This window comes from Notolepis coatsorum (genome assembly GCF_963971535.1).
Source record: "Notolepis coatsorum genome assembly, chromosome: 15".
Classification (NCBI taxonomy): domain Eukaryota; kingdom Metazoa; phylum Chordata; class Actinopteri; order Aulopiformes; family Paralepididae; genus Notolepis; species Notolepis coatsorum.
Window position 1 is genome coordinate 54,344,388 of NC_140179.1, and position 15,764 is coordinate 54,360,151.

General features: G+C 42.3%; 1 protein-coding gene across 1 annotated transcript in view; it reads left to right on the forward strand.

The window, feature by feature from the left end:
- LOC311241816 (neurabin-2-like) overlaps positions 1-15,764 on the forward strand; it is a 118,622-nt gene that overhangs the window by 76,067 nt on the left and 26,791 nt on the right. Inside the window, exons 3-4 of the mRNA XM_084330734.1 lie at positions 10,756-10,876; positions 11,710-11,814. Coding sequence (XP_084186860.1) covers positions 10,756-10,876; positions 11,710-11,814 — 226 coding nt within the window. The remainder of the gene's footprint in view (positions 1-10,755; positions 10,877-11,709; positions 11,815-15,764) is intronic.

A 15,764-nucleotide genomic window follows, 5' to 3' on the forward strand; every position in this document is an offset into this window, starting at 1 on the left:
AGTAGATCAATGACATTCAATATAATCAATGCAGCAATGTTACTAGTAAAAGGCTAAGCTAACTAGCGTTAGCCATTAGCTTAGCGCTATCGTTAACCCTGCAAAAAACACCATCCATTCGTGATAAAATGGGGTGGGTTATATTGACAAGGCTTGACAACAGAGGTTCAAATATAACTTCATATTTATTGGTTTATTTGTTCATTTTATATCAGCATCCAGAGTCCGCAGTCGTGTTAAGACACTTCCTGTTTACATTTTCGAACGTGACATCATCGCCTACGGCAAGCGTAAACGCTCAAAGGCAAACCGTAAACAGAACCCGAAGCGAACCAAGACTGCAGTGTGTACACAAACGAGAGGGGGGGGGGGGGGGTTCGCACTCTGACCCGGAATGAGGACGGTACGCGACCGGTACGGACAGAATGAGTGAGTGAGAAAGGCCCCTGATAGTTAGCTAGCTCTGCAGCAAACAGACTTTTCTTGGGAAGTGGGAAGGGAATACCAGGAAATTTATTTTGTGTTTACTGCAGAGCGGAGGGACTGGGAGACCCATGTTACTGACCAGACACTCTATAACAGTGATGGCTGTCGGAATGTAGAGTTATTATTTTAACATGTAGACCACTCATTTTGACACAAAAAAACATACCTATTACATTTACATTTACACATACACTTACATTTACACGTACATTTACACTTACATCACCTTTAAAGTTATGTTTGATCGGTTGATGTACAAATGTATGTGACCTAACACTAAGAGGTAATTTCTATTCCTGGAAGTTCATGGTCTACGACATGATTTAGCGCCTTGTGTTGCTCTGAAGTTGTAGATTGTGAACAAACCGCCGCTGTCTTCCCTGTGTTTATCCCCCACTAAACTGTTCCCCCTGATGCCGGTGGTCGTATGTTGGCTGTTGGCTCGTTTCATAATCCAGATGTGTAAAGGATCTTGTTTTAATTGGCGTAATGAGGCCCTCTGCCTCAGTTTGCATGGCCCTGTTCTCCCCTCCCCCACTCTCTCCGGGACATTTGTCTTTTTCACTGAGGCAAAGAGCAAGTACACAACAACATCCATTCCACATTATAGTTCATGAATATATGTATAGAAAACTATACGTAGAGTTACGTCTGGTGCATGTATAACAGGACATCACGTGAGACTGTACCCCGCTATTACATGATAAAGATCTCTCTATGTTCTATAGACTACATGTACAATATGACACTGACTGTTCAATGCTATGTTGCCGACAGCAAAGACATTGTCCTATTAACCCTTTCACTGCCGCACTACCAAATGGTTAACCCTTTCACTGCGACAATACACAGAAGGTTAACCTTTTCACTGCCACACAACAGCAGGTTAACCGTCGGTAGTGTGATAGTAAAGGGTTAACCTTCTGTAGTGTGGCAGTGAAAGGGTTAATGATCATCTGTAAGGACGAGGAGATGCAGTCGAAGCTAATTAAGTCCACGTCCTCTGAACCTCAAAACGATTGGTTTACCCGACACCATTATGTTCAGAGGAAGAATAGATACTCAATGAATTGTTTGCGATCTAGAATCTATTGTACTGTTTTTTGTTTTGTGAATATTTAATGTGTATATATACAGCCTGTGTACATTCTCTTGTCGGTTATCACTGTCTTTTCATCACTCAATTACCATCTCTCCACATGGTTTCTATGGTATATTTGTCCAGTCATTCCAGTATTATGTTTTTGTATAATTTAGTTTACTATGATATTTTGTGTGTGTGTGTATTTAGTTTATTGCCGTATCTACTCGCCTATTTAAATCAGTAACGGTCGTTTGACAGCGACAGCATCCAGGCAATACAATATCGGGGAGACGGATGGGAACATTTAAATGTCCTCATTAGGGAATTTATGACGAAGGCTGAGTCCAGTACAATTAATCTCCCTCACGCTGTGTGCAGTGAACTCGCTGGTGATGCTCTCCCTCGTCATCCAGTCTGCTGAATCTTTCATTTTTAGTGTTGTGTTGTTGTTGTTGTTTGTGTGTTTCTGAATAGTGCTTATTGTGATTATGTACATATTGATGTGCAGTGATGCCTCGCTGTGAGCCAGCCTTCCTATCAGGCTTAACAACAACCTTCCTATCAGGCTTAACAACAACCTTCCTATCAGGCTTAACAACAACCTTCCTATCACGCTTAACAACAACCTTCCTATCAGGCTTAACAACAACCTTCCTATCAGGCTTAACAACAACCTTCCTATCAGTGGCGGTTCTAGACCATTTTTAGGGGGGCTGAACATTTTGAATAATTCTTTTGTAATTCCATTATTTTTTTTATTCTTGTTTTATTATTATTATTATTACAGACATGGATTGCCGGTAGTAGCCTGTTGACCTCATTGGTTAACTATAAAAAAAAGAATAGGTCAAAGACGTTGGTAACGTCATGTCAAGTCCCAGTCCAACATTCAGACGTGGAAGCATATGTAGCTAGCTACCTACTGTAACTAGTTTAGTAATAGTGAATTTGCCAGTGCTGATGGGCAACAAGACAAGTATGTTGAAACGTTAGCTAGCACTATATAAAATTACTGACTATTCTGACAGAGAACATTGTCAAATTGGTCATTAGTTCCATGGTGTTGGTAATAATAGTGTCAAAGAACATTAGCTAATGTTAGCTAGCTGATGCTATTCACTAGTTAGCTATCAAGCTAATGTCAGTTCAGCAAATTTTTGCTAGCTAGCCCAGCTAATCTGCTTGCTACAAAGGCTTATTGCTGCTGCCACACAAAATGAAAGAAATATGTTGTGGCCTCAAAATAATATTGTGTGGCTTCAAAATAGAAAAATATTTTGTGGCCTCAAAATAGTTACCTCAAGTATTTTGTTCCCTAAAATTTATCAATTTGAGGCCTCAAAATAGTATTTTGTTCCCTCATGATTTGAACAAAACTTCACTCACTGCCTGGAAATGTCTTTTTCCCATAGATATACGAAGATGTGAGTCTCTCTCTCCCTATCTATCTCTCCCTGTCTATCTCTCCCTCATTCTCTCTCTCTCTCAAATGCAGTGAGCGCTCCGTAATATGATCATGATCATTATGATCGACTGGAATAAAAAAAAAATTATAGGTTTACTACTTACATACTGTAGTTGTCTCCTTAACCCTTTTGTCTGCCGGAGCTTATTCTCATCCTTGTAGCCTCTCTGCCAGCACTATTTGTCTATGGAGATGTTCACCTTCTTTGCAGGGCTATAACTTTTTAAATTGTATTGCTAAATTGACATTACTATGGCCCATTCAACATCAATTATCTATCGTTCAGGATGTAGGAACGTTATACTTTTTCATTCACACATTCATACAAAAATACGGTCTAGAGTATAAATATGTTTTTATCGTTTTCTGCAGTATTTCATAGAACGTGAGTTATAGCCATAAATGCATATATTAGATAATCAAATGCAGTTTGATACCGATTGACGCCAGATTAAAAATTTCAACTGTACATGATCCCAGACGTTATGACTCATCATGCGCGGTTGACCGGAGGGGGGGGGGGGGGTCGTTTATAAGTCTGTGGCCGACGTTAAATCATTCATGTAGTATGGGTGATATATAGATCAGAGCAGTTTGTATCGAAAATGGTAAACAAACAGGCTGAAACTCACCCCTCGTAGCGTTGGGTGATGAGCGTGGAGCAAAAAGATTGCTATTATGGGATGTTGATCTAGATCAGGGGTGGCCAACCCGCGGCTCGCGAGCCGCATGCGGCTCTTTGCCCGTCAATGTGCGGCTCTTCCATCCATAAAAAAAAATAAAAAAAAAAATTTAAAAATTTTTTTTTTACTTTTTTTTTTTTTTTTTACTTTTTTTTTATGTCACTCATTCCATAAGGACGTAGAATAAACATTTACAATTTTTTTTTAAATGGTCCATTTGCATGTTCTTGGTATCTGAATCTAGGGACATATATGGATCAGTGTCAGAAATAGTGTGTCTGTTACTAGGCTTGAGTAAATTGTAATGAACCAAAGGAGAATATCAATTCTATTTAAAAAAAAATTATCTTTGACTGTAAATAACACCATGCTAAAATTGACCAGACCTGAAAAATCTAAGCAAATGAATAAAGGGAAGATGATTAAACAGAAGGTTTTGTAGATACAGTACTGAATTCTGCCATCTTTTTTATAATGTAAATTTCTCCACCATTCTTCATCATATTGCAACACCATTTTTTGCAAGACGTTCACAGAAAGGTAGAGAAACTAACTGCGTTCTGTTTTATGGCAATAACGTTCAGGTTTGTGGGAGATAATCCCAAAAAATAAGAGAAATTAAAAAGTAAATCCAGAAGTCAGATGATTGACAGGGGCTGGTGTGAGCTGGGTAGGGTAGTTTTTCGAAATTTGAAAGCCCTGAGTCTCTTCCTTCAAAAGACTACACTCACTTTTGGCTGTGCCACTTCCTCCTGTCAATATGCGCCGGTTTCCGACTCAATGCCCTGAGATTTCTATAATCTTATATTTCACTAATAACAGTTAAAATAATTGGTAAACAAACATAATGCTTTTACTGTATATCTCGGGCTTAAGAGGTTAACCCTGTGAGGCCCAAATTAAAAACAAATTAGCAACTTCAGAGGCCAGAGGGTGGGACATATAAACACATTTACTATCAAATAGCATTGTGAGGCTGAACAACAGGACCAATTGACTATACATGTGCTTAAAGGGGAACTATCTTATAAATGGCTTTTTTCAGTGTTTACCATTGTTTCTTAGCTATGTGGACTTATATTAATAGGATATGTCTCTAATTCTCATATTGGCGAATTCTTCCAATTCTCCTCTCACAATATTCACCCTCACTGAACTGAGTCATCTGAAAATGTGCATATCTGTGATGTCAGAGATTTCTCAGCTGCATAATAATGTGGCAGTTGATGTGGCAGTTGGCATCAGGCCACACAGTGGTTGGAGCCCAGCCTCAAAACGGCTTAAGATCTTGAGGTAGAAAAATGCGGTTTTTAGTACTTGATTAGAAATACAAAACAATGCATTTTTTTTGAAAAAAACCTAGGTGTTCCATAGACTCACAGGAATTGTGTAAAAGTGCCCAAATAGTGAAAGAAATAGTAAAATAGTTCCCCTTTAACATTTTTTAAATAAACATTATTTTTTAAATGGCTAAAAGTGATTTTGTAATTTTGCAACCGTGGGTCTCACAGGGTACTTTTAACCCTGTGAGGCCCAAATAAAAAAGACATTAGCAACTTCAGAGGCCAGAGGGTGAGACCTATAAACACATGAAGGGTGCCGTGACTGAAAAAAAAGGTTGAGAAACGCTGTGGTGTGGCTCTTTGTGGTACCACAGTAATTTTTTTGTGGCTCTTAGTCTCTGACTGGTTGGCCACCCCTGATCTAGATGATCCAGTTCCGGTTTGTATAGTGCTAATATACGTCCAATCATGTTGTTTATTGAGTTATGGCAACGGATCGATATGCACGGTGTCTGGATAGAGTCCTGCGAGCGATAGCGAGTGGCCGGAAGGAATAGGGAGACACACCGGCGTCACAATTTTTCGACATCCGGTTGCAACTCGCCAATCGGCCACCAGGTGGTGGTATTGAAGCGTTGGAGAGTTGAGCGGAGATCTACAGCACCACGTTCCATGGGTGAAATACGAATACCATGACAGAAATTTTAAATATTGATCTCAAAGACGCTGTAAAACTTCATTGGCAGATTACGCATGGCGAGGAATGACGTGGTAACACGTCATTGGTGAGAAAAGGGTTAATACTGTAGTTGTTCATTAATGTTACCTAAATGTCATAAGTGAATTGTAAAGAAACAACTCACCAAAATTGACTATTGCACAACTGATTTGACAAAAAAATCCACCAAGGAGGGGATCCCCCCCTCACCCTCCCTTGTCTGACCATGGCATTTAGTGAAATTATGCTACTGCTCTAGGGGCTGAGCCCCCCTAAAGGTCTGATGCTAGAACCGCCCCTGCTTCCTATCAGGCTCAACAACAACCTTCCTATCAGGCTTAACCATAACAACCTTCCGATCAGGCTTAACCCCCTGAGGTCTAAAGTTTCTAGCTCCACCTTCTCAGAATATTCTCTTTTTTTTGTTACATAATGTAAATTACAGATTCATACCTTCAAATAAGCCATCAATTGTCAAATTTGAGACGATAGTTTTCAATCAATGTCCTATCAAACATTCTGGTAAAATCCTAACTACTTTTCAGGATAGGACTTGAACTTGATCCAAGTTCATTCAGCTATCTGATGAGAGAACTACACTCCCAGAATTCAATGTGATCATTGTCACTAGAACCATTTCACACCTGGAGCAAAGGCCCAGTCATTCCTTTGTTATTCAGTGAATGGACCCAGCAGGAGGCCTAGGCCTAGCGACAAGCGGCCACTACATAGTTGGGTATTGAAAAAATGCTCATATCCAAAAGTAGTAGCTAGATATAGGTCATACATGTAGGTATGCACTTGTCCTATATATTAACCTACACTGTAGCACTCAACACTTTGATGAACATTGTTACTCAGCTGATAGAGGTGTGCCCTTCCTCAATAAAGCCAGAGAGAGAGAGAGAGAGAGAGAGAGAGAGAGAGAGAGAGAGAGAGAGAGAGAGAGAGAGAGAGAGAGAGAGATGAGAGAGAGAGAGAGATGAGAGAGAGAGAGAGAGAGAGAGAGAGAGAGAGAGAGAGAGAGAGAGAGAGAGAGAGAGAGAGAGAGAGAGAGAGAGAGAGAGAGAGATGAGAGAGAGAGAGAGAGGAGAGAGAGAGAGAGAGAGAGAGAGAGAGATGGTATTTACAGTACTGTACCATATCAAAAAAAAGAAGCAAACCAATAACAATTTGTGGTTGTATTTCTCTAGAATGACTAGAAGACCTTCTGGGGTGGACGCCAAGCCTGTTCACACAACAGCAGGAACTTGCTGCACAGCCGCATGAATTTATTTTCATTGATGAGGCTGGATTCAACCTAAGCCAAACAACACACATTCAAATCCAACCCTAACTAACCTTACTGTCATGCACTTGTCCTAATATACTAACCTACACTGTAGCACTCAACACTTTGATGAACATTGTTAGTTACTCAGCTGATAGAGTTGTGCCCTTCCTGATGACTTGTCGTACAGAACTTGTAAGTCGCTTTGGATAAAAGCGTCAGCTAAATGACTAGATGTAAATGTAAATGTGTGTGTGTGTGTGTGTGTGTGTGTGTGCGTGCGCGCGTGTGTGAAAGTAAGACATCCTTGACTTAGTAAACTCACTGACAGCACGTGTGGCAGATTTATATCCAGCTTTTAATTTGATCGTTTGTTTGTGTGTTTCTGTGTGTGTGTCTGTCTGTCTGTGTATGTGTGTGTGTATGTGTGTGAGAGAGAGAGAGAGAGAGAGAGAGAGAGAGAGAGAGAGAGAGAGAGGGAGAGACAACGTCATCTTTCCTTCACAAAGCGCATCGATGCGCTGTCAACTAAAGCACCGTGTTTAGCGCGGGTGACCAAAACATCAAACTCGTCACACAGCAGCCAGTGGCTGATACTGTAGTTCACGTAGTCCACTCCACTGTCCGCTTGAATGAACTGCGAGAGATAATTCATAACTCATATACACACACGCACTCTGCCATACAGTAGTTAATGTTTTAGCGCGACGTGGGTATACAGGACTGTCAGGATGCTGCAGAGTTTCTGTTGCACATAGAAGCAGACTCGACACAAGTTTCGTCTCGACGCTGCGTCTCAGCGCACACACACACATACACACACACCACATTATTCTGCGAAGCAGCTCAGTGTCCCGTGGATATTATTGCAAGAGATAATTCATACATATTATGAAAAGCCGATGCCGATCTGTTGTTTAGAATTTGGATGGGGGGTAGCGAGTCTCTGATACCTCTCACCTCTGCGCGGGGGTCTAACACCTATTCACAGCGCACACGCTTCTCTTGTGTGTGTGCGCGCGTGCGTGTATGTGCGTTTCGTGACGCGCTGTAGTTCTCTGGCAAACGGAAATAATTACAAGCATACCATCTAGCAAGAATTAAACGTATTTACAAGTCGTATTATGTTTAGCAAGTAAGGGGACATATATAGTACATCTCAAAGCACTCGAAATTGTCATTTTTTTTTTTTTTCGATTTCTGAAAATATGTACGTTTAGAGCATTTAGAAGACATTCTAATTATTTTGTTCTCCGCCCACGGGAGCAATAAGCCCTGTTGACTCCTAAGGGTCAACAACCTTCCGATCAGCCCTGTAGCTCTCACCTCCATAGCCATGAAGTGCTTTGAGAAGCTAGTAAAGGGCTACATCTGCTCCTCCCTCCCCATCAACCTGGACCCCCTGCAATTTGCATACCGCCCAGAAATGGATGGCTGGAAGAGAGAGTGGGAGAGTGCTGGGCCAACCCGTATCCACCACCACATCTGGGATCCAGGAGATGGCGCCACAGGAGATGATCTTCCACACCGGCAATGGGTTCTGCTGAACCGTTTAAGATCTGGGGTTGGTCGCTTTAAAGCATCATTAAAGAAGTGGGGCCTGGCAGACAGCACTGCATGTGAGTGTGGAGACCCTGAGCAGATTGTTGACCACATCCTGACCATCTGCCCCCTATACAAACCACCCTCGGAAGCCAGCCTCTTTGATGTGGGACCAGAGTTAAGGGCATGGCTACAAGATACGGAGTTGGACCTCTGACGTTACACGAAAGAAGAAGGTCCACGGAGGACGCCATAGCCCATGTGCTGCACACAGCAGCATCACACCTGGACAAGAGGAAGGGGAACTATGTGAGAATGCTATTCATCGACTACAGCTCAGCATTCAATACCATAGTCCCCTCCAAACTCATAGCCAAGCTCAGGGACCTGGGCTTGAACTATGACCTCTGCCAGTGGGTCTTGGACTTCCTGACGCGTCTATATTAATCCCAGCCGAAGAGTGCTTCGCGTTTCTCTGATTGGCCATGACGCCCATGTGACCACGGCGCGCGGTAGAGTGGAAATAGGCTGCTGCCTCCACGTCAAGAAAGACAGACAGGCATTCTATTGCCATGCTCTGCGACAAACCCTAACCTTAACCAACTCCGAAATAATGCCTAAACTTAACCCTAACCTTAGCTTAACCCTAACCTTAACCAACTCCGAAATAATGCCTAAACTTAACCCTAACCTTAACCAACTCCGAAATAATGCCTAAACTTAACCCTAACCTTAACTTAACCCTAACCTTAACCAACTCCGAAATAATGCCTAAACTTAACCCTAACCTTAACTTAACCCTAACCATAACCAACTCCGAAAGAATGCCTAAACTTAACTGGCGAAAGAATGCACGTTTATAGCGAGAGATGATAAACGTAAAAAAAAAAGAAAGAAATTGAAGTGATTCGAACTTGTCACCAACCGCACCGCAGGCTCCACAGCAAGGCGGCGAACGAGTTGAGCTAACCGTCAATGGAAAAACAGCAGGGATTACGGCTGCATAATGCCGCAGCAGAGCTCAGGGAAAACGCGCTGAATGTTAGTAAAACAAAGGAGATGATTGTGGACTTTAGGAGGTCGGGGGTCAGGGACTACAGCCCCCTCAGCATCGATGGGGCACCGGTTGAGAGAGTGAACAGTTTTAAGTACCTCGGAGCCCACATATCCGAGGACTTGACATGGACCACACACATTGACAGTGTTGTGAAGAAGGCACGACAACGCCTCTACTTCCTCAGGCGCCTAAGGAAGTTCCAAGTCAGTCAGAAGATCCTTAAGAACTTCTACTCATGTACAATAGAGAGCATCCTGACTGGCAATATCACCTCCTGGTTTGGGAATAGCACTGCACAAGACCGAAGCAGACTACAGAGAGTGACACGTTCAGCCGAACGCACAATTGGAGGGGGGCTTCCCACCCTCCAGAACATTTACAACAAGCGGTGCAGGGGTAAGGCTAAGAGAATCATCAAGGACTCCAGCCACCCAAACAACTGCCTCTTTGAACTGCTGCGGTCAGGCAAGTGATACCGGAGTCTCATGGCGAGCACAGAAAGACTCAGAAGAAGCTTCTATCCCCAGGCCATCAGGCTGCTCAACGAACAATAAACACTATGCAACAACCATCAAATGCACACAGCAAACACATCCACACGCACACACTCACTTTAAACAAACAACACACTGCAGCACCCACTCTCCACACTTTAAAACACCTAAACACACTTTATATTTATTGGCAAAGGATTTGCACTACAACTCGTACACCTTACTGTAAGTTGTACCTAAATTGTACCTCATCCCATTTCTGCTTTGCACTATATAGTATTGTATATTAGTACATTGCATAGTATATTGTATGGTAACTCAGTTACTTCTATTCTGCATCGAACATTGTACATATGTCTATACTGAACACTGTGACTTCTATTTCTATTTTTATTTCCATTTTTACTTCTATTTTTACTTCTATTTTTACATGCTATACTATTTTATTTCATACTTATCTTGTCTAGCACAGTCTCTGGAGCGTAACAGTAAGAAGCATTTTGTATAAAAGTATTCTGTACTTCTGTATGACAACTATTAAAGAAACTTGAAACTTGAACTTGAGGGTTAACAACAAAGCATCCTCAAGTTGGACTGGAACTTGATGGTAACAATAAGGACGGTATTCTATGTTGTTTTTGTTTTTATTGGTTTCTCTCTCGTCTCTGTTCAGATGGCGACGGTCTGGGGATCAGTATCATCGGGATGGGGGCCGGGGCCGACATGGGCCTGGAGAAGCTGGGAATCTTTGTCAAGACGGTCACAGACGCCGGCGCGGCACACCGGGACGCCAGGTATGTCCAATAGGTGTCACTGTAGTGTAGAATGTACATTCCTGTTCTTCAAATAGTCCAAATAGAATCTTGGTCCTGGTTTATTTATTGATGTCTAGGAAATATCATTGTCTCTTCACACACTCCTATGCAGAGCTGTCTCTACGCCTGTACATCACAGCCTTTAAAAATAATTTGTACCCAGGCCCTATTTAAACATGATGTTGACTAGTACAGGCCATCATTTCACTGATCTCTTTGGTATTGAGAAGCTTAACACTGCTGCATCCACTCACCAGACTCCCAGCACAATCAAGTGTTTCAGCTTTAGAAAACCATGACACATGTCCGAGCTCACAGTATAATCAGATGTGTCATGTTCTTCATACTGAGGAAATGGTTGCAAAACTGTACATCGTACCAAACATTCAAATGGCCTGTACTAGTCAATATCATACCAGACGATGTTTAAATAGAGCCTGGGTTCAGTACTAGTCAACATCATACCAGACGATGTTTAAATAGAGCCTGGGTTCAGTACTAGTCAACATCATACCAGACAATATTTAAATAGAGCCTGGGTTCAGTACTAGTCAACATCATACCAGACAATATTTAAATAGAGCCTGGGTTCAGTACTAGTCAACATCATACCAGACAATGCTTAAATAGGGCTTGGGTTCCATAAAAGCTAACCCGTCCTTTAAGTTATATAATAACTACAATGGTGCACCATGATGAAGCTTACGTCCAGCAGTAATTTCTTCATACAGTGTAGCAGGTGTTTATATATATATTTTCTTTTTATATAAATGGTGGATGTTTTGAATGAAACGGGGTGTTTTTGTCTGTAGGATCCAGGTGAATGACCTGATCGTGGAAGTGGATGGGACCAGTCTGGTGGGTGTCACCCAGAACTTCGCTGCCTCTGTCCTCAGGAACACAGCAGGAACTGTCAAGTAGGGACAACTATTCTTAATATTACATAAACATTACAATGAATATATATATGATATATATTTGCCATGGCGATCAGCATTTTACATGAATTCAGTGCTTCAGTGTTACACACACCCACATTAAAGGGTAACCTGAAATGTCAGACCCTTGCTAGCTTCATATCACAGCCGGGCAAATTGTGAGTTGAGTGTGTTTTTCGTACTGCTTCTTAATGGACTTTTAGATATTTTAGATTGAATATTTTATATGCATATACATTTTAGTCTTTATTTGAACCTTTCTTGCTGCACTGCTCTGAGCTGGGAGGAACAGTATTTAATTTTCTATGTATGGAAGTACACAAAGAATTGACAATAAACAAAATATTGAATCTTGTAAAAAAACTAAAAACACATAAGAAACATAAGTCTCAGTCGACTAAGAACCAAACCGACCGATGAATCGACTACGAGGGCCCAGCTAGGGACAACTGCCTTGTGAATATGAATAACAAACTAAAACTAGCGGACTCTCCCTTTTAACATCAAGGACATCCAAAACAGCAGACACCCGACACCATAATAGACCTAGCGATTTATCTTCAGCTATCCTATTTGCTACAATAGGTCGCTATGACATCTGATACTCAAGAGAGACGGTCTCCTCGTGCTTACACACACACACACACACACACACACACACACACACACACACACACACACACACACACACACACACACACACACACACACGCACACGGCAACCAGTTTCACATGCAATACTGACTTCTACCACACCCTCACATCCTGGGCCCGTTCAGATTACCACTCGGTGTAGATTCACGTCTCGAGTCAAACGGGGTCGTGATTACACCCTCGTAAAGACTGAATACCAACCAACCCACTGAGTGGCATCCCGAGACTCTAATAATAATAATTCATTACATTTATATACCGCTTTTCTTTTTTGATCCACTTTTTCTCCTTATTTTTTCTCCCATCCCAATTTCGTGTATCCAATTCTCCCCTCCCCTGTCTTGAACGTTGCTCGACTATGCCCCCCACTGGTCGGTTGTAGAGAGGATAGAAGCCTTGCATCACGCGTTCCCTCCGGCACACGAGGAGGCAGCCTGTCACATATTTTCGCCTGCCAGCGCGGTGTAACACATGGGAGGCTCACACTACCCTCGCCACTCCAATCCCCACCCATCGACTTCCACCCACTGACTCTGCCAAATGAGCCAGTACGACGGCCGGCCCAAGCCGAGGGGCAATGCCGAGACTGGGATTCGATACCGGAGTCGCTTGCATTGGTGACGAGCGCAATCTCCGCTACGCCACCCAGCCGCCCTTTTTATATACCGCTTTTCTCAGACTCAAAGTGCTCCCCACAATATAGGGTGGAAATTGCCTCCTTCACCACCACTGTGTAGCACCCAACCTTGGGCTACGCAGGCTCAATGGCTGCCATACACTGGCACTAGGCACACATCACACGACTACAGTACACAATGGCTGAACGGCTCAGGAGACAGGGATTGATAGCAGCCAATTAAGGGGAAGGGATGATTAGGTGGCCTTGATGTCAGTGACCCGATTGGGAATTTGGCCAGGAACGTCGGGGAACCCCCTACTCTTTACATAGGCGCCCTGGGTTCTTTAACGACGTGATTCAGTCAGGACCTCGGTTTTTAGCGTCTCGTCCGAACTCTGGAGCCACAGAGAAAAAAACATGGCTGTCGGCATCAGAAGTATCATAAGATAAGATATTCCTTTATTGATCCGCTTGGGGAAATTCTGGCATCATAGCAGCATGGGGGAGGGGGGAGTGGAGGTACAGGTAGTAAAAAAGCAGTGTTGTGGCGATAAGAAAATAGCGAGCCAGAGACGTAGTTCGAGTCGAGGTACTTTACTTATCTCTACACATAGCATTTACAATAACAACCACTTTCAACCCGGAACCGGAAGTGGTATTTCCCCTTTCCCCTAAACAGTAAACCCCTGCTCTTAACACTTTCTGCGCCAAAAACGTCGTACAACGGGTTTCAAGTTCATGCGAATTCTGCCAGATCACGGCGTACAACGTTATTTTGATCATATTTCATATTTTCGCCATGGTATTCATATTTCACTCACAGAGCCTTGTCTGATGCTGTGGGACTCAGCACAACTCTGCAACGCTTCAATACTGCCACCTGGTGGATGATCGGCGAGTTGCCAAACCGGATATGCCGGTTGGATATCGGTGTGTCTCCTAATTACGTCCGGCCACTCGCATATCATCCCAGGACTCTAGCCACACACCGTGGATATGGATCGCTGCCATAACTCAATAATCGACATGATTTGGGCGTGTATTAGTATTATACAAACCGGAAATGGATCGCCTCGATCCCCATCAAATAACTGGGATCTGTTTGCTCCAGTATCATCGCCCAACGGTAAGAGGAGGCTGCCGTGACTTTCAGCGTTTTTGTTTATTATTATCGATGCAAACTGCTCTGATCTATATATCACCCATACTACATAAATCATTTAACGACGATCACGGAATTATAAACGACCCCCCCCCCCGTTCACCCGCGCATGATCAGTCATAACGTTTAGGACCATGTACAGTTGAAAATTTTTATATAGCGTGGATCGGTATCAAACGGCATTTGATAATCTAATATATGCATTTATGCCTATATCTCACGTTCTAGGAATTACTGCAGAAAACGATAAAAACATATTTATACTCTAGACGGTATTTTTGTATGAATGTGTGAATCAAAAAGTAAAACGTTCCTACATTCTGAACGATAGATAATCGATGTTGAATGGGCCATAGTAATGTCAATTTAGCAATACAATTTAAAAAGTTATAGCCCTGCAAAGAAGGTAAAGATCTCCATAGACTTAGACTGGTGTCAGTGATCAAACATTGATGGATATAAGCGTGGCAGTTAATGTGTTAAAGGCACAAGCCCACCTTAGTGAATGTCTCTTAACACTTTCAGTGCCGGCCATTAACATGGTTAAATGCCACCACCCACTTCAATGATAGCGTTTTGAACGCATAATCTCTGTCTTAAATTATGGCTATGTGTCTAATCTGCCCGTCGCTTATCAATGACTTATTTGCAGTCAACATTGTCGAAACGGATTGTTTTTTAATCGCTTCATTTTAGTTTTATAGCATTTTGAAAAGCCCTCGTTTTCAAGGAAAATATAAAGAATCCGTGATAAAAGGCATTTACTGGAATATTCTGGATACACAAAAACTTTCATTTTTCGGCCTATTTATGAATCGTTTTCAAATAAACACTAGATTATCGATAGTATATGTGTACTTATGCACGCTATAGAAGCGGGCTGAAATATCGATTATCTCATTTCCTGATCGCTCGCACAGCCACACACACGCATAGGGCAAATGCTGATATATAGGTGAAAATAGCTCTGATTATCCCAAGGTAAAATAAATTCCTTACCTCAGATCAGATGTTATCCAAAAAGATTATTCCAATTCCTGATCGCCATTCCAAATATCGATCACGCTTATTGATTACAGTGTTGGGTAAAATAAATACATAATCCACGCTGTTCTGATGGCCGGCGATCACTTGCTCTCTTCAGTTGGCCTTGACGGAAAAGTAAAATGAGGAAACTGCCCCCCCCCCCTTCGTCAGTCTAAAGTAATGGGGTGCAGTTACACAGGGAGAGACGATAGGGGGCGGTATCTTCCCAATTGAGCTCAGAGAGAGTCTGCAACACTAACCTGAGGCTCGATTGATGAAATATGAATTCAAATCGTCAATAAAAAAAATACGACAAACAAACGCTATATAGCGTTGGCGGGCACTCAAAGGTCGGCATGAACTAATGACAAAAAGCGTGGCTGGCATTCAAAGTGTTAATATAGGTCACCACAGTGTAAACAATATAACACATCAATATAATTAACTCTGGACATGTGCATATGGGCA